General features: G+C 41.4%; 1 protein-coding gene across 3 annotated transcripts in view; it reads left to right on the top strand.

Moving 5' to 3' along the window:
* Positions 1-5,029: 5,029 nt before the first annotated feature.
* The window catches only part of LGI1 (leucine rich glioma inactivated 1), a 38,513-nt gene continuing 23,547 nt past the window's right edge, over positions 5,030-19,995 (top strand). For 2 of the 3 annotated variants that reach the window (XM_065920012.1, XM_065920010.1), the window contains exons 1-2: positions 5,030-5,461; positions 5,858-5,929. In XM_065920012.1, coding sequence (XP_065776084.1) covers positions 5,247-5,461; positions 5,858-5,929 — 287 coding nt within the window. In that variant the 5' untranslated portion in view covers positions 5,030-5,246. The remainder of the gene's footprint in view (positions 5,462-5,857; positions 5,930-19,995) is intronic. The other variant, XM_065920011.1, reaches the window with a different exon arrangement.

Genomic DNA, 19,995 nt, shown 5'->3' on the forward strand with positions numbered 1-19,995 from the left:
TTCCCTAACCAGGGATCGAATCCAGGCCCCCTGCATTGGAAGCACAGACTCTCAGCCCACTGAACCACCAGCGAAATCCCAACAGCTACTCTTATAGGTGTAATAAAGTCTAATTTTAGATTCAAAACTATTTTATTCTTTAAAGTTCTGTTTTCACCTACTCGACTGATTTTGCAACCCACTAATGCAGCTGATTGCAGCTTCAAAAACCCTGCTCTATTGAGAAAGCCGCTTAAACTGACACCAGTTTGCAAGTCTGAGTGTAAAAGGAAGCAGGGCCAAGCTGGATCTTTTAAGGCTCATAATAATGATTTGTTTACTTGCACAATGTGTGTTTCCTAGGTCACACCAGCCTGAGGGGAAAACTGGGATCAGAACCACGGCACAGGCTGTTCTCGCTCTCTCTGCTTTCATCAGCTCTCTCAGAATTGCCAGCCCCTCCTCAAAGACCCTTTCCAGTTTCTGAGGATGCCAGGGAACATTGCACATGCGCTCTCAAACATCCTCATTTCCCTTTCTTTTGCTGAGGCTCCTTGCTGGGACCATTTGCCACTTCCTATGTCTGTGGGCCTCTCAGTACTGTGGGACGCTACGTAGGAGTTGCTCCTGGTGGAAAATCCAATGATTTGGGTGATGTCTGAGCCATGGGCCTGGATGGGGACACGGTTGGTCTCATTTCTCTATAGCAGCTCTGGGTGCCAGAACACAGTGTTTAGTCTCATAGCGCCCATAAGCAATGCCATGATACCCACCAAACTAGAGAAAACGCCCTCTGTTACAGGGATCCCAGGGTAGGTTCTTCTTGTACATGTATGCTCAGGCGTGTCTGACTCTTTGTGACCCCATGGACTGTAGTCCATGGAATTTTCCAGGCAAGAATACTGGAGTGGGTTGCTATTTCCTACTCCAGGGGATCTTCCTCGAACACATATCTCTTGTGCCTCCTGCACTGGCAGGTGAATTCTTTACCACTGCTCCACCTGGGAAGCCCAGATTCTTCTTACACCCTCAAAATTACACATGTTCAAGGGCAATGGGTTAAAGAAAAAAAAAAAACAAACTCCATCCAATGTTCATTCATAACCACCTTCTTTTTGTCCAGCCCTGGCTCTTACCCTTGGACCAAGCTTGATGCTCCCTAGATGGAAGAGAGTTCTTTCTTCCCAAGGAGGCTTCTTGGTTCTCTCATGTGTAGAAGCTCTTGGCAAGACCACAGTCTGTCATCCTGCCCGGAAGTGCCTGCTTCCTAGAGTGAACATATACTTAAGATAAACTCATTTCATTTGAGAGCTTGGCTTTCCACATATCGGAAGTCACAGGTTCAGAATTCAAGTCCCACTGCAACGATGACAGTGATGATGGCGATGACAGATCATCCCCATGTATCAGACCCCATGCTGAGCACTTTAAATACATTATTGTCTCTCATTCTCTCCACAACTTTACCTGTGGGACTTCCCTGGTGGTCTAGAGGCTCTACGCTCCCAGTGCAGAGGACCTGGGTTCCATCACTGGTCAGGCAACTAGATCCTGCATGCTACAACTAAAGATCCCGAGGGCCACAACTAAGACCTGGTGCAGCCAAATAAATAAATTAAACATATAATTTAAAAAACCAACTTTATATGATATGTAGTATTAAATATACCCCCCCTCATTTTGCCGGGGAGTAAAACTGGCCTAGAAAGCTGAAATAGCTAGCCCACGTGGCTGGCCAAGTGCAGAGCCAGCCCTGGAGTCCCTCAGCTACTGCTCCCGAGCTGGGACTGGGCAGGGAGCCGGCCTTGGCCAGGCCTCCCCCACCTTCCTGGGCCTCCTTCCAGCTCTGCTTTCATCCTTTCTAGGCACCTCTCCCAAGGCGCCCCCGTCATGCACAGGTGGGCTGCCAAAACTTATATAAACTTCCAAGCTGGAGGAAACCCCTCTTGGGGAGGGAGGCATCTACCCTCCCACTTCCCATCCCCTGTGAGTGTCCTACCAAGGCTTCCCGGAGGAGGGCAGGGAAGCTTGGTCAGCATTAGGAGCTCCCCCCCAGGCCCCTCAAGAAATCACTCTTGCAACAACCTCCCCTCCTCTCACTAGTTCCCTCTAAGGCGGGAACCAATTCTGGCGCCTGGAATGGTTCCTCCTCCCTAAAAGAATACCAGTTATCTGTATTACAGAGTTCAATTGGTTCCTCATCTCGGTGGGTGTTTTAATTGAATGGGGAATTCAAGTCTGAGCTTTAAATGCCATACAAAAAGAAAAAGTTACTGTCTTTTCAGAATGCCCATTGTCATTTGTCCTTAGAACACCCCCCTCACCCCCCGCTATGGTCTTTTTTCCACTTGAATTGACAAACTGAACTGCCAGATAAATACAGCTGTGAAGTGAAGTTATGGCAATGCCTTCTTTCCCTCATTCATTTGCCCTCCCAGCTTAACCAAGTCAGACATGAAAGACTGCTCATCCTTTCACATCTACAGAGTACAGAGCCAGGGACTGATCAAGCCATCTTGATAGTTTGATACATTTGAAAGTGAAACGGAGGGAGGGAAGGATCCTGTTTCGCCACAAAAAAAAGAAAAAGTGTAGTCGTTCAATCGTGTCTGACTCTTTGTGACCCTATGGACTTAGCCTGCCAGGCTCCTTTATCCATGGAATTCTCCAGGCAAGAATACTGGAGTGGTTTCCCATTTCCTTCTCCAGGGGATTTCTCCCAACCCAGGGATTGAACCTGGGTCTCCCGCATTGCAGGCAGATTCTTTACCATCTGAGCCATGCCTCCAGGGATCAGTTTAACTAAATATCTGCCAGAGGGTCACCCCACACAGAGTGGTGGCCCTGCCACTCATCGTCCTTGTGACCCCTCAGGACCTCAGTCTCCCCAGGCAGGGATTGGAGCTGAGAACTCTGAGGTCCCGGAAAGTTCTCAGGGTCTTTACTTTATTGCTACCAAATGCATCACTTACAAGTCAGAGAACTTAGGGTGTAGGTGATTGTTTGACTAAAAACCATCTTCTCTAACAATTGTTGCCACATAATTATTCCACGGAGCAAGTTTCCACTGTGCACTTGAAGCAGGATTCAGTCTACAAAAATCTGACTTGCAGCCAACTTTTCAGTGACACTTTTACTGTTTCAAGTGGGGCTTGTCCCCTGGGTCACCGTTTTTAAAATTACTGTGATAAACTCCCCCTCTCCATGGAGCCTGGATAGGGAAGCAAGAGTAAGATGCATTCCAAAATCATTACTTCTAATTGACTTGGTTCTTTCTTTTTTTGTTTTGTGGAAAGAAAAAAACCAAAAAACCATATTTACATGTGCCCCTCCACCACCCCCACCCCCCATCCCAAACTGGTTTAATGAAAGCAACCTACAGGTCCTTTAGAAACACAAACCAGATTCTATCCCTTGTCTGCCTAGAACTCTGCAGAGGCATCCGGGGTCCTCTGGGTGGTGGCCAGGCCTTCACAGATGCTGCCTGCTCACCTGGGATGCTCCTGCCAACCCTCTCCATTATCCCCCTTACCCTGCAACTCAGCTACATCATTGCCTTGGGAATTGTCCCTGACCTCCTTCATGATATCTCTGAGGAGCCGTTTGGAATTTCTTGGAATGAGCATGTCTCAACCATGGGGAACCTCCATGCTCTCTGGCTGTTCATGAGGGAACGCTGGTTGTACATGGCGGTGTGCACGGATTCCCTCCTGAATCTCTCCCTTCATGGAGCCTGCAGTCTTCTGGGTAAACAGACAGCAGTCAAATAGGGGAATGACCATGACTGCCACCACCCTCCCTTCACAGAGCTTACAGAGAAGTAAATGAGGGATTTGTGCTCTCTACGATGAGAAGGAAAGGATGGACTGTCAATGACTCAAGCTCTGTGGAGGATGAGTTGAGGTCATGATTGCACCTTAGCTTACACAGTCCATGTACTCCTTTCGGTCTGAAAAGCTGAGAAAAAAATGATGGTGGACCGACATCCCTGACCAGCTATGCCAGCTTAAGGGATGATTGCCCACCATGTGGAAAGAGGCCCAAGCATCTATTCCTTACCCTAAGCGCCTCCCCGGGCACATAGATAATACCTCCCTGCCCTAGAGCCTTGGCTCTTGTTTAAATGAATTTTCTTCTCCAAGGGTGCATCCTCTTTCCCATTACGTGGGACAGTGGCATCCTATCATTTGGATTTAATGTTTGCAATATATATGGAACATCTGTACTGTCACGCCCATTGTACAGATCCAGAGACACCATCAGCTAGTTCACAGCAGAATTGGACCCTCAAAAGCCGGGTCTTTGACTGGTCGGCTGGCATTTTCCCCACCCTGTCTCAGCCTCCCAGGCTCAGTCAGACCTTTTCCAGAGCCCTGAAAGCCCAAGTTGGCTGCCTCCTGCTGGCAGGGACTTCCTTCCAGGCTTCTGGTTCTAGTGCTGAAGAAGGGGGGGTGTGAAAGGTGAGGAGGGGGTGTTAGACACAGAGGCAGTCAGTGCTTCCATCTCCCTCCTTCACACGGGAGGAGGGAATGGCTCACACGTGGGGGAGGGTGGATTATGAAAATCAATAATTTATGACAGTGAAGTGTCAGAAAAGTATTTACTCACATTCATTCCCTGAAAGTCACATTCTCCATGTGTTGTTTGTCTTTCAGCGATGGCATCAGTCAGGTGGACTCAGCAAGAAATACCAAGGTTTTTAGCCAAAGGTTGCAGAGGGAGAGTTTCATTTCACTTCATTTTTCCAGCCAGGGCTGGCTCCGAAGCTAGTTTTTCTTACTAGGTTGTTTGCCACACGGAAAAGCAAATTCCCAGAGGTTTCCGAGATTGCTGAGATCCCAGGCAAGATGACTGCTCCCACCCACCCGCCCACCCACCCACTAATAAGACATAATGCCGTCCTATTTTTGGTAACAATTAAAGGGCCTCCCGGTGCAAGCAGAAAGCTGTTTATTCTCTGTTACATCACTTCACTTTGCCTTCGAAGGCTGGTCTGTGCTCTGTGTTTTCGTGGTGATGCAAGTCTGCTCTCTCCTCCAGCCGTTGGGTCCCTCCCATCTCGCAGCACCTCACAGGTCTCTTCCCCAGCATTGCCTCGCTGGAGCCAGGAGCGGCTCACGAATCAGCTGCAGGTCCCTGTTTTGAAAAGCAGAGAGACAGAGGCAAAGGAAAAGGGTGGACTCTTATGTGACCTGATCTTAGAGCAAGACAATCACCATCTGAATTCCAGAAGCCCTGTTCATGTTTGGGGATATTTTTTCGACTGCATGGAATCAGAGAGAAGCCAAAGGATGGGAAATGCCTGCATCCCCCTGAAAAGAATTGCTTATTGCCTATGTCTCTTATCTGCGCTTCTGCTGACTGAGGGGAAGAAACCAGCAAAGCCAAAATGCCCTGCCGTGTGTACTTGTACCAAAGATAATGCCTTATGTGAGAATGCCAGATCCATTCCACGCACCGTTCCTCCTGACGTTATCTCACTGTAAGGCCCGTAAGCATTTTGATATCTAATTTACGATTTAAAAATTCCAGCCGATGTATTTGGGGCTTTGTATGTATTGGTAAAAGGGCATGGGGAGAGAGATTCCTCTTGCACGCCTGGCCGTTTGACAGAGCTAACATTTTGCTGCATTTAGAAATTTTGATTCTTATTAACGGCTACAGAACATGCTTAGATATCTTCCACTCCCCGAACATTATTATGAGAAACCTGCAGCAGATTCATGTCTCCTACTTCAGCTGGCAAGGCATAGTATCATACTTCATAAAATAGTGTCCAATAGTGACTGTTTTGCTAAACCGGATTAACATAAGGTTTGTTCTGTGTTCTGTGTGTGTCTCTTTGTGTGTGTCTGTTTGCTGTTTTGTTTTCTTTCAGATCCTTTGTGAGATCTGGTTTTACTGAAATCTCTGAAGGGAGTTTTTTATTCACACCATCGCTGCAGCTCTTGTGAGAAATATTTATATCATGACTATTTTTAATATAGCATATATTTAGATAAGCCCTCTAGTGAAATGATCTCAATATTAATTTTGTCAAATGTGATTAAATTTCTGGAGAGGAAAAAAATTATCAGTAAAGTGAGAGGTAGATGGGCTTGTTTGCGACCTGACACCAACGGTGCAGGTTGATGCTTGCAATGGTAAATTTGCTAACCTGTAATGCCGGCTACTTTCATGGCTATTTGTGAAGTTGTTGGAATGTTGTAACAGTGATCCTCACTTCATTCTCCCCTTTTACTTTCATTTTTGACTTGGGAACTTTGGTTATTTTACCCTGGAGTTTCTGAATTAGCCAATACAGAACCCAGCATAACATATGCGCTCAAGATGTTGTCCTGGGGGACCTGGGGCAGGCTGCTACTCTGTATGATTTACCATGTGGGGAAGAAAAATCTCAGTTCTTTCTAGATAATTCCTTAAAATATTCATTCTTGAGTGACTGCTTTCTAATCTCACCTGATTTATAACTCATCTCCTTATAAGGAGGGAAAGAAAATATTAATATAGGATAGTGCAAAGAATTAGTCTTTGCTGTGTGTTTTGAGATAGCCATGAGGGAACCACATATTCAATCTATGTCTGAAAAGAGTCAAAAAATAATATTTGACTAAGAAATCAGATCTTTCCACAGGCATAATGTAACATGGATAACTTGTTCTCATATGTAATGTTTGGCAGTTGGAGTACTAGTTCTCAGTGCAGGACCGCACAGAGGACAAGAGGTCCCCTGGTGCTCAGGTGTCAGGCCACAGAATGGCTTGTCATTACCAGTTCCAGGGGGGGAATCAGCCAATTGTCCATCAACTGAGTTGTGGTTATCTTAACTGTATGATCCAGGACTCAAGTTTTTTTGCTTGTTTGTTTTAGGGTTTTTGTTTTCTTACCTTACTTGGCCATTTTGGCTATTTGAAGTTTTACATACAGAGAGGCAAATAGCATGGATTTGAAATGAGAGAGACCTGTATGTAAATCTCACTCCACCACTCCCTAGAAGCTAGACATGTAATTGTGTGCAAATGACTAAATCTCTCTGAGCCTCAGTCTTCTCATCTGTAAAATGGAGGTGATGACACTTTGAAAGGTTGTTATCAGAAATAAATGAAATTTCAGTAGATAAAATGCTTGGCGTAGGATATGACAAGTGGTTACACATTTTATAAATGGTAGGGTTTTAACTTTTTACATGAAACTAAAAAAGTTAGAAAAATCACTTAATTTATTGTTTTGTCTATATGAAATCCCCAAACTGATTTGATTATTCAAGTGTTTTGACATTATGTAATAATGTTGACTAATGTCCTTCTTCTAGCTAATGTCTTTGAATGATTAACAATTGAGTAGAATATTCCTAAGTGATTTATCTGTTTGACTGACAGCTAATAGTTGATTAGGGCAACGAACAAATTAGTTTGTTTAGCACACCAAACAAATTCAAAAAAGAGGCAAAGACGTCAATGCTGGGATCCTTTCATAGGATAAGAACTGGTTGTATGTGAGAAACTGATCAATTGTGACTATGTTATTATTTGTCAAATACATATACGGCTCATTTTAAAAGCATCCTTTTGATGGACTAAGGCACTTCTTTCTCCCTAGGATAATTAAATAGATCAGTCCTTAAAATTCAAGAAGTGTCATTTGACACACACTACTAACAACATTGGGCACTTGTTAGTTGTGACACAGAACACCTGGATTGATCAGCCTCATCAGTTAGCATCTCTCCACTTTGTTTCCACTGGGTGGACCCAGCCTCAGCAAGCACAGATGCTGGACAAGGTTATAGAAATAGTTACCGGCTGCTGCAGGGTAATGTGATGACACGTATTTAGAATCACAGAGGGAAGCCAGGGAACTGGTTTTTAAATAGCCCGCACCGAGTGTGTGTGCCATGCCCCTGCGTTCCATGCTTCGAGTTCCTATGGAACATTCCAACCCTTATTTCTAAAAGCAGTTCAGGTTTCAGAAATAACAAAAGGGCGAGTAATTCTTGCCCTGGATGTCCTTACCTAACTCACATTGGCTAAACTCAACATGGCAGGGGTCAAAGTTTGTCTCTAATCGCCAGGACTCTGTTTCCTAGAGATTTTGCTCCCCATTCTTCCTGTCCAATGTTCTCTGTTTCCTCCTGTCCTTGGGAAAGGGCCTAATAAGTGCATTTTCACTGAGGAGGAAATAAATGAAAAGGCGCCAAGTATGAATAATACCATAATCATAACAGTGGTGGGAATGCAATGCTTCACAGACATAAAGAGTTCTTTTGTGGGATGGTGCCATCCAGTGCCCTGAAAACTCCCCACTGGAACATGAATACCCAGGAGTCTGATTTGCCTTTGCATGACCTTTGCCATCAGACCAGACCTGGGTCACACCAGCCATTGCTTGGGGTTTGCAGTGGATTCTAATAGCACTTGCGACCGCGGATTACAAAACAGACCTGTCATAGTTTGCGAAAAGATAAGCTTCTGAATCAATTCTTCTCCATTGATGTCCAAAGGCAGTTGGTTTCTTGCTCAGTTGTGGAAAAAGAAAAAGAAAAGACCCATTCCCATCTCCCACCCTAAAAATCTGATAATTTCATTATGGCCTCAGATGCTTTTTCAGACCTTCTGCAGAAGTCATGATGAAAAGTACTTTGTGAAATGTCAGCCTGGGGTACTGAGGGAAACAGACGCAATGCCTCCTTAAGTTACATGTTCTGGGGGAGAAGATCCTGGTAGGCCGTGGCTGGCAATGTGTGTCAGAGAACAAGAAAAACAAAAGCCCACACTCTGTAGAGAGGAGAGAAAGAATAAAATTATCCAATGAAATTTCGTCAGATTAATTATATGAGCCTATTTTTAAAAACACCTATGGTTTTAAACAACAGCAAAAAAAAAAAGAAGAAAAATATTTCCCCATAAAATGTAATTTCATTCATGTTTTCCATAGGCCTGCTGTGGAACTTAACCAATGGGAATGATTATTCATTCTAGTTTGCTTTCAGTGAGAGGGAGTGGTACTTGTAGTGAATGGAATTTACAGAAATGTGTTTTCACACTGGACAGCCCTGTTCTTCTCAAACACAGACGAAAATCCCCAATGATATGGGCTCATTACAGAAGTAAAATTCAAATTTAAAAGTATAAAATGTGGACACATTGCCATTTGTTCATAAAATTTTTAATAAACTAAAGCTATCTAGTAGAACTCTTCAGAGAGTTCTAGTTGCAGGAAGTAACAGGGTTCGGTTAGTATCATGCACACACACAAAATCTTAATATAAGAATTCAGGGTAGCTGGAAAATTTTCTGTTTACTCCAATGAGGTCTGATCTTGTTTGAAGCAATAGAACTGATCCCTCGGCAGGGGTGGGGTGGGGGAGGATATCATCATTTCTTTTATTAATCCACAATCAACACATAAATATATAGTTCATAAGAAATCAAAAACCAAAAAACCGAGAAGTAAACAGCATGAACAAGACAGATAATAAGTCCATCCTTGCTATAATTTTATCAGTTAGTTCTTCAAAATATTATTTGTCCAGGGGAAAATATCCATAGCCTATATCACCTTCACAGTGATTGGCCTCTTTATCTATTCCATGACAAGTGTTAAGAAACATTTCGTGACCTTCAGTGACTACTCAAGCCAAACCTATCAGCTAAGACAGCTTTTAGAGGAATTACTTACTGCTTGTGGATGAGTATGTTTTGGTTTGTGCCAGGTGATGGCCTACAATGGACCAAGAAGTAAAAATTTCAATCATCTGGGCTGTTTTGTCTATAGTCTGACCAGTGACCCATAGCTCTGATTTTTAACTTCTTAATGAATTGTGACTGTGCACACAGCCCTGTATAACAAATGTTTTCTCTGAAAGTGTATTTCATCCTCTCAATTATTCAACCAGGAAAGTTAGGAGTTACCACTTCAGGTCCACTTTCAACAGGAAAAGCCCCCCCACATCAAACCGCATAAGAATCTGCCATCTCCTCTTGACCCCAGGGCCATGATCCTAACTGAGGCTGCAGTCACTGTTCCACAGGCTGCTGGGGGAGGTTTTACAGTGGTCCCCCTGCTTCTGGATTCCATTCCTCCCCACCTCCATTAGCATTACCTTCCTGAAGCGCAGATCTCATCCTGATACCCTCAAGCTTGGAAGCCTTTAATGGTTCCCTAGAAACAGAGAAACATCTGAACATCTGAGTTGGTATTAATAGAATTTGGCTATTTGTCTAGGGTCATCTCTCATGGTAGCAATAGCACACACACACATGTGCACACACACACACACACACACCACAAGCTGCATCCATGCCAGCCTGAAGTACCTCATTCCCTGACCTCTATTTTCTCAAGTTCTATAGACTTTTCTGATGTTTCTAATTCTTCCCATCATTTTTAGAGCTATTTGTATCTGCCCTTGTCTCTAACAGAGGGTTCTCAATAGCCATGGTCCTAGAAAGGATATTATAAGCTTAGATTAAGATTTTGCTTACTATATATTTGTTGAATTCAATCCATATTTTCATAGATTTTATACTAGAGACTTCTGTCTTCCTATCAGTAGTTTCAGTCATGCTCACACTTCCTTTTGTTTGATATACGCTGTCTGATTTCACACGAGCCAATAGTGTGGAGGTCTGGAATGTGCGCTGAACCAAAAGAAAGTGTGAAGAGGTATTTGCTCATGACCTTATGACGTCAAACTTCTTCAATAGATGTTTCCAGTGTACCAGAGTTTAAAAGGCAAAGCATCCAGAATCTTTCTTTAGACCCACTGCCTGGATCCCTTTTGTCTCCCTCTGATTTCCTCTAGGTCTTTGACAAGCACAAACTCTTATTTGCCACCCCGGTTGTCTCTCCTGTGAAAGGTCAAACTCCCCCTTTATCCAGTCTGACAGGACATCCAAAGAAAGATGCTGATTAAGCATTATTAAGATGGAAACCAAATTTGTGAACACAAGATAGTTTCTTTTTTATTTATAGTGGCTTAGCTAAAACAAGTATTTATTCATTGTGTAGCTGCAAGCAGTAACAAAATGAAAGCACAAGCCTCCCATTTCAGCAAAAACTTTTGGGATTCTACTGCGCAGCAGGCTCAGCCCTGGGCTTTGTGGGAGACACACAGATGAGTGACAGCTCTCCCTCCCTGCTTTGACATGGCAGCTCCAAGTTGGAGGTGAGCCCTAAAAAGGTAAACTCTGTTTTGCCTGTATTCTAAGGTATGAGACAGTAGTCTTGATAAGCTCTCTCATTTTGTTCAAAATGGTACTCAGTTGATTGGTGATGATGGTGACTCTTGCCCACTGTTGAGCTTATGGCTAACAGAGGCTACATTACCTGCATCTATTAATACAAAGTGGGCAATAACCACCGTACCTGTTATACAGGATTATAGTCAGGATTAAATGAAATAATACATGTAAAGCACTTGGAACAGTTCCTATAACTCAATAAACATTAGCTTTAACTATTTGTTCTTGAAAGTCACTTTAATTTGAATGACCATAACATCAGATTAGCTGATTGTATAGGCTGGGTTTACCTACGATGCTAGCTTTAAGATGTCATTGTTCTACACATAGGTCTGCATCAGAACTTGCTAAGAAATCGTTCTTCAAATACTTCTCACAAGAAAGGTGAACTATTTACCTTTCCGAGAGTGGGAGGGGAAAGAGGAAGCAGAGCCCTCTCATTCATGAAAAAAACAACTGGCACCATATTTTGTAAACATGTCAGGTTTTATTAAAATTAATTAACACTGGCCAGTCTTAAGATGAGTAGTTCTGTGATAAGATGGAGAGAAGCCTGAAGTAGAGATCAGGAGACATGGTTTTGAAATCCAGTTCAGACAGTAATGGACTGTGTGACCAAGTATCCCTGGATTTCAGATTTTATATGCATAAAATACCAGAGATAGATTAAAACATGGTTCTTAAACTCAAATGCCCATTGGGGGTTGGGATGATAAGGTCAATGAAAGAAACAGTTGAGTATAAGACAATAGGGAGTGGTAGTGACTGGGGTAAACCAGAGAAGACATGTCTTACCTAAAAATGAATCTTCAGTTCCAACTGATTATTGCTGATGAGAATGTGCTACATGAAGATGGATCATATTTTTTTAATTTTTAGAAGAAGGCAGAAATCTGGAGGCAGATTTTTAAACAGAATAAAGGCCAAACAAAACACACATAACTGGCATTTTTGAGACCTTCATGTTCAATTAACTTAGGTTTCTTTCTGCTTAAAAATGCTATTGTATTCTGTTCTACAAACAGGGTACTTTAATACAGAAAATGGCCTTGTTAAGGAAATGGACAAAATTTATTGTATCAGTTCTAATAAACCAGTAAATTAGATTGTTTAATGAAAGAGCCTCACATTATGAAATTGGCTATTATAAAGTTATTATTAGAATAATAATGTAGTTCCCAATTTCCCAAGCAGGTCCATTGGGACTTTATCAGAACCTCCCATGGTGGCTGTGACAGTGTTTCAATATCCCTCCCACAGGGCAAGGACTGGAAAGGAATTGTTGAGGCCATTTAAATGGCAAGATGACAGGTGTTTACCTGTGTAAAATGTGATTAAAAAGCAATGAACCTTTATGGGGGACTTCCCTGGCAGTCCAGTGATTAAAACTTCACCTTCCAATGCAGGGGGTGTAGGTTCTATCCCTGGTGGGGGAGCTAAGATCCCACGTGCATCTTATGGGATAAAACCAAAACATAAAACAGAAGCAAATTGTAACAAATTCAGTAAAGACGTTAAAAAAGGTCCACATAAAAGAAAATCTTAAAAAAAAAACTGAGCCTTTAAAAAATAAACAGACTAGAATTTAAATATACAAGTAACGCTTGACTTTCAGAGAATTCCTTATGGGAGATCAGAGATTCTTCCTAACTTTGCTTCTATAGCTAAACATTTCTAGATCTTTGAGAATTGTCTTCATTGCCAGTTTACAAGTCATACAATAAAATCAGGCAAAGTTTTGTTAGGGGACAGTTGTCACTTATATTGCTTGGTGCTAAGCACTTTATCTGTCTCATTTTTCAATCATTATCACGGTAAGCCTGTGAGGAAGTATGATTATGTCCATTTTGCAGATGAAGCACTGAGTCCTAGAAGAGTTAGGTAACCTCTGTGATGTCACACCCCTCATAAGAGGTAAAGTCGGAGTTTAAACCCACATCCTCACTTTTAACTACATCTGTCTGTTTCCTTTTGAACATGAATAACTGGACTTAACTTTGCACAGTTTTGTTCCCCAAATCAAACCCCCTCTCAGAGGGTCAACCTTTGCCACTAACGAGGATATTCGGAGGACTGTGTCCTGATCCCTGGAGACAATCACTGAAAAAGAATTTCAAAAGCCCTTTGAAAGGGTGGCAGCGTTGCTGGCAAGAACATCGAGTAGCCCTAGGATTCAGCTCTCATTGGTATGTGTAGACTCTAGTCTCCCAGCTTTAGAAAAGAGAGGGACAGAGACACAGAAAAGGGCAAATGGCAAAGAACTTATATACTTTAAAGTTATACCTTAGACCAATGTTTTCTCATCTTGTGTCCTGTGGAACACGTGTCCTAAAAAAAGAAAAAAAAAGTTCTGTGCTCAAATAAATTTGGGAAACTGCCCATTCTATTCATGCTTGCCTACTTACAATGCACCTTGGCTTAGAAAACCTCTGGAATTTCTTTTTGTTGTTTTCCTTTTCTTAACCTCCAATAGGATACTAGGAATCTACACCTTTGGTGTTCATTTTATTTACTAGCTTAATTATGAATACCTTCCCTTGCTCTTGAGAGGCTTGCCAGCAGAGTTTACACAGGTAGAAAGAATTTCATCTTAAAGGATACATTAAACATCTGTCTCCATATAGGAGTGACTTAGGCAGCTTTGTTAGTGTGGACTCATTGAGTGTGATTATCTTTGAACGTGCCTCACGGCCAAGCTCTCCACCTGACCGAGCAGTGTGTGTGGCACACGCGGCTTCTTTGGGGATGTCCAATGGATGTTCCATCTTTCAGAGTAAGTGCATTGTTACTTGAAGTCCGTTCAACAGGAAAAAAGCCCCGTAAGCTTGAATTTATGCTCTCACTATTTTTGTTTTAAGAGGGCTTCCTCAAATTATTTCTCAGATGGCTAGTCCAGCATTTTCCTGGGTATATTCATTGTACGTAAAACGCAATGATAAAAGGGTCCCATTATCAATAAGATAGGGAAACTGTATTTAAATCCCTTTTGAAGAGACTCAGTTTACTTACAGATAGGAAGATTCCTGTAATTAGGAGCTTCAGTTAACTTCACTTACCCAATTTACATGAATTTGATCTTTCCTCTCGTTGTTCATGTAAAACCTCCCAATCGCATGAAGGCCTTGTGTTCCCTGAACTCTGGGAACTACAAGGCAAGGCTAACCTAGATTTGTAGCAGATCTGGGATCTGCTGGGACTAAAAAGAGGAAGCAAAGCCTTGCCCCTGACCATTACCAGTGAGGGGAGATGATGACTGAGCACAGAATCCCAGCTCTGCCAGTTACAAGCTTCAAAGTACTTTACCGCTCGCACCTCGGGTTTCTTTGTATTTTAGATGGAGACTATAAAGCCTACATTATAGTGTTCACTGGAGGATTTAAATGAGTTCCTAGATAGCAATCTGATAAAGATGAGGTTTGGCATATAATAGCTTTAAATAAAATTGAAGTCCCTTCTTCTTTGTTTTTTAGGAGCAGGGAAATACAGACCAAATATATAAACCGCATCAGGAGGGTGGTCTGTGACTAGTTTTGCCATCTCCTAGAAAGGAGAACTTTTGATTATTCTGGGATGAAAGGTAATGAACTATAAAACCAGGGAGGTGGGTCTATGCTCAAATCAAATCCATGCTCAAATGTGCAGGCTAAGAATATTCCCCCAGGGAATCCTTGCAAATCTAAAATCTACATTTTAAACCTGTCTGCTGCTGTCAAAAGTTGTGACTTTGAGTAAGTCACTCACTTTGCGGTCCTTGCTTTCCTCACCTGTAAACCAAAGAATTGAATTGCATATCTCTCTAGGCTGCCTCCCATCCTTCAGATTTACATGGAGCAAAATTAAGGTTATTTTCCATCAATCCAGATAGAAGAGGTCTACCTAAGGGTCCTCTGAGTTACATTGAAAGTGTTTTCCAAGGATGAGAGTCAAAAAGAACATAACAAACTCATATGTGATGCTTCCCATTTTAATGCTTTCCTATTTAAGAGCCTATTTTAATATATTCAAATATAAAATTATTCACGTGGCACATGCACTTAGAATGTGTGCATTCAACTGAAGTGAATCATCAGCCTGTTATTAATTATCATTCAACCAGCCCTGTTCTTTTGAATAAAGGAGAATGTTAGTAACAACTAGAAGGTATGACTCATTTAAGCAGAGGCAGTTCTAAAAAGTTGGCCAGCCCTTCCAGCTGTGCCCTCAAATCTCTAACAACTGTAACGTCTGCATCTTGCTCTCTCTCATTTCACGTATATGCACATATAAACATCAGGCACACATATGTACACAAAATGTGCTTGCACACACTGCCCATGGCTGCCTAATTCCCTAGATGAGGTTCATAACAGTTCTCTTAGGCAGATGGCAGTCTCACTGGACCTCAGTTTCCCTCTCCGCATAACTAATGTTCTTCACTAGATCTAACAGTTCTTCCAGCTCTGCTATTTTATGTCTGGGCTGTTTGCTGAGATACTCTTTGGCAGAAGCATTGATGAGATACTCTTATATATTATCTCACATAATTCTCAGAATCTTCCAGCAAGTCTTTGTTATTACCATTCCTCTTTTAATGGATGAAGAAATAGATTTACCTGCTTGATGTATCATGTACATAATAAAAGTAGCAGCTACAAGCTTATAAACCAGATTCTCTATTCTATATCTAATCGATACCATCTCTAAACAATAGCCTGAGGCTGGCTGCTCACTCTTCTTCATCCAGAGTAGCCCTTACAGAGTGGGGATTGTATGGGAAAGCCCCCTCCACAGTCGAAAAACTCTGCTTTGAGCTGTAAGACAAGATGCGGACCACTTGTGGCCAATGTCAGTTCTGATGGGAGTTAAGATCTCACAGGTGACTGAAGGGAGTCTGAAGAAGTGTCATTAGAGCCAGGGGGCCAGTCTGGCTTGAGACAAGGGGAGAAGTTCCCAGCAAGGTTACTCCTCCCATTCAACCATCTGTAGACCTGCCTACCCAATACTCCCACTCTTCATGCAGAGCCCATGCCTATTCCTCCATGAATGAAGCCTGCAGCTCTACAAGCCCAGTCTCACACATCTTTCTAGTTATCTAGTTCAGATCCCTCATTTGACAACATAGAGAGCAGAAGTGATGTGCTCAAGGCCACATGGAGGATTTATGGCCAAGTGGGAATTAAGACTCAGGCTTTGTGAATCCCTCTTCAGGGTGCTCCTTCCTGGTCCCTAGAAGAGGTGTGAAGCCAGGGCAGGAACCTGCTTTGGCAGCCCTTCAGTCTTGGCATCGACACATGTCCCTGTCCAATCATTTCACTCTTGCAGACCCCCAGTTAGACATTGGGCAGCCTCAGCCTTGACCTCCTTCTAATGTAGTTAGATCCTCATTCTGTGACCCTCTGCTTCTTCCTTTTCTCCTCTTTTGCTGACCTCAGCACACCAAGTTCCATGCTAACCCTATCACACACTTCTCTGCTTCTTTTGAATTAAGTGCTTTTGATCCTAGCTTTTCAACCAAGAACCTCCTAATAACCTGATGGCCTTGGTGTTCATTTATTGCTTATAGAGAGATGTGACCCACACCTACAGACAGGTGAATGCGAGTAGTCAGAAGAGAAACTGGAGCTCAGGGTTAGCAGGCATTTTACAGATCTCATCCTTCTTGGTCCCAGGGCAATGTTAATTTTAACTCATGAAAACATTTTTAAAATATCATCAACAGGGAATTTTAAGAATATTATTCTAAATATTTGCTGAAATCAAACATGCAATTTTAAGAGATGACTTGTTAAAACTTACTGGATGCTTTACATAGAGATAGTCATATTTCTAAATACTTTCATTTTAAATCAGAAGGAATAAAAATATATGAATTGAACATGAAACAATACATCTTCTAAGGAACTCAAGAGAAAATAAATAATTAGCATATAAAATAATAAATTAGGAAACAGTAGGAATAGCAAGTAAATTCAAGCTTTCCTGTTTGGAAAAACCCTATAAAATAGCAGATTTTTGAAGGAAGTAATATGTACACTCTGTCAGATCTAGTCCCTTAAATCTATTTCTCACTTCCACTGTGTGGATCACATTAACTGTAGAAAATTCTGAAAGAGATGGGAATACCAAACCACCTGACCTACCTCTTGAGAAATCTATATGCAGCTTCCCCGGTCCCTAGAAGCAACAGTTAGAACTGGACATGGAACAATAGGTTGGTTCCAAATAGGGAAAGGAGTACATCAAGGCTGTATATTGTCACCCTGCTTATTTAACTCATATGCAGAATACATCATGAGAAACGCTGGAATGGATGAAGCACAAACTGGAATCAAGATTGCAGGGAGAAATACCAATAACCTCAGATATGCAGATGAAACCACCCTTATGGGCAGAAAGTGAAGAGGAACTAAAAAGCCTCTTGAAAAAAAAAGAAAAGCCTCTTGATGAAAGTGAAAGAGGAGAGTGAAAAAGTTGGCTTAAAGCTCAACATTCAGAAAACTAAGATTATGGCATCTGGTCCCATCACTTCATGGCAAATAGATGGGGAAACAGTGTCTGACTTTATTTTTGGGGGCTCCAAAATCACTGCAGATGGTGATTGCAGCCATGAATTTAAAAGATGTTTACTCCTTGGAAGGAAAGTTATAACCAACCTAGACAGCATATTAAAAAGCAGAGACATTACTTTGCCAACAAAGTTCCATCTCGTCAAGGCTATGGTTTTTCCAGTAGTCATGTATGGATGTGAGAGTTTGACTATAAAGAAAGCTGAGCACCGAAGAATTGATGCTTTTGAACTGTAGTGTTGGAGAAGACTCTTGAGAGTCCCTTGGACTGCAGGGAGATCCAACCAGTCCATCCTAAAGAAGGTCAGTCCTGAGTGTTCATTGGAAGGACTGATGTTGAAGCTGAAACTCCAATACTTTGGCCACCTGATGGGAAAAACTGACTCATTTGAAAAGACGCTGATGTTGGGAAAGATTGAAGGCAGGAAGAGAAGGGGATGATAGAGGATGAGATGGTTGGATGGCATCACTGACTCAATGGAGATGAATTTGAGTAAACTCCGGGAGATGGTGATGGACAGGGAGGCCTGGCATGCTATGGTCCATAGGGTCGCAAAGAGTTGGACACGATTGAGTGACTGAACTGACTGAACTGATTATGTACACACAAGTGGGAAGGGCATTAATTATTCAATGACAGGCTTTGGCAAATTTGAGTAAATATCTAGGAAGGAATCAAGGCAGTGTCTCACCTCACATCATAGATAAAAGCAAGTTCCAAATAAATTAGAGTAAAAAAAGAAAAGTTATAGAGTGAGGGGTAAGTAATATTTCATTAATATCAAGGTAGGAAGAAACATTTTAAGAATTACAGCAAAGAAAGAATATGTAATAGATGTTGATATATTCTGTTAGAAACGTAAAATGTCTATATGCTAAAAATCATGATTCAAAAGGCAAATCATAATCAGTAGGGAAACATTCAGCATCAGATAAGAAAGGAAAAGAATAGGTAATATCCTTAATAAATTAAAGGTGCTTAAAATGCAACAAAAATGGTCAAAGGACATGATTTCGTAGAAAAAGAAACAAAAGTGATAATACTAACTATTGGTAAGGATGTGATAAATAGGCATTTCTATATTCAGAATTGAATATGTAGTGTGATACAAGTTAGTAATAAATAGAGACATAAAAACCATGTACAATCCAATAATGCTACCTTAAAAAATCTACCCTAAGTCTACTCAAAGGAAAGAATTAGGGATATGGAAAAATACTTGCATGTGAGAGTAGTCATGGTAGTGTTTATAACAGTGAAAATTGGAATCAACAATTAAAAAGTTAAATTCTGAAATATTTATAATACAAGGCTTACTCATCTATCAAACTTTTATATTGAATTTTTGTCATAAGAAATTGTTCTTGAAAAAATAAGTACATGAAAAGGAGGACACAGAACAATACAAATTATTATTCTAATTTTATAAATTTTATAAATATATACATGCATATATCATACAGATATTATATACACATATATTCATATCTTTGTAGTATGGTGACAGTCATTTTTATTGTCTTCTTTAAGCTTTTCTGAGTTTTCCAGAATTTTTACACTGAGCCGATAGTATCTTAAACAGAATACACCAAACTGCATTCTTATTTTTTAAATTCTTTTTTTAAACTTGGAGTATAATTGCTTGACAATGTTGTGATAGTTTAGTTTTTTTTAATTCTTGACTTAAAAAACATAAGTTGACATGATCTTAATGTGACTTTTAGGGTACTTACTTTGATTAATTAATTCCTTTTAAAAATGGAATTATAATTTAAAGAGATTTCTTAAATCTGCATAAGCTGAGTAGTGTTACAGTTGTCTGTCAGAAGTGAATGTTGTGTCATTATGTGATCGGACTCCTATACTGAGAGACCACCCAAGGCGTGGAAAGGGGAGTAGACCAGGACTCTTGGGTCTTATGACCTTGGTCAAAGCTTTTAGCAGCCCTCTGGGCCACAGTTTCCTCCTGTCAAACAGCTATTAACACCTACTCTACCACTTTCACAGACTTTGTTTCAAAGCCCCAATAAGAAAATGCAGCAGCATTTTATGAAATACAGGTTATTGTGGAGGCAACAATGATGATTTAAAGAATGAGCTATTGCCTGCACGGAACTGATAGCTGATGTGTATGGTCTTAAATCTGTTTCTTGGTAAGGAAACATACCAGGTGTCACTAGTGGTAAAGAATAGACCTACCGATGCAGGAGACACAAGATATGCAGGT

The sequence above is a fragment of the Muntiacus reevesi genome, chromosome 2 (assembly GCF_963930625.1).
Source record: "Muntiacus reevesi chromosome 2, mMunRee1.1, whole genome shotgun sequence".
In the NCBI taxonomy this organism is placed as follows: domain Eukaryota; kingdom Metazoa; phylum Chordata; class Mammalia; order Artiodactyla; family Cervidae; genus Muntiacus; species Muntiacus reevesi.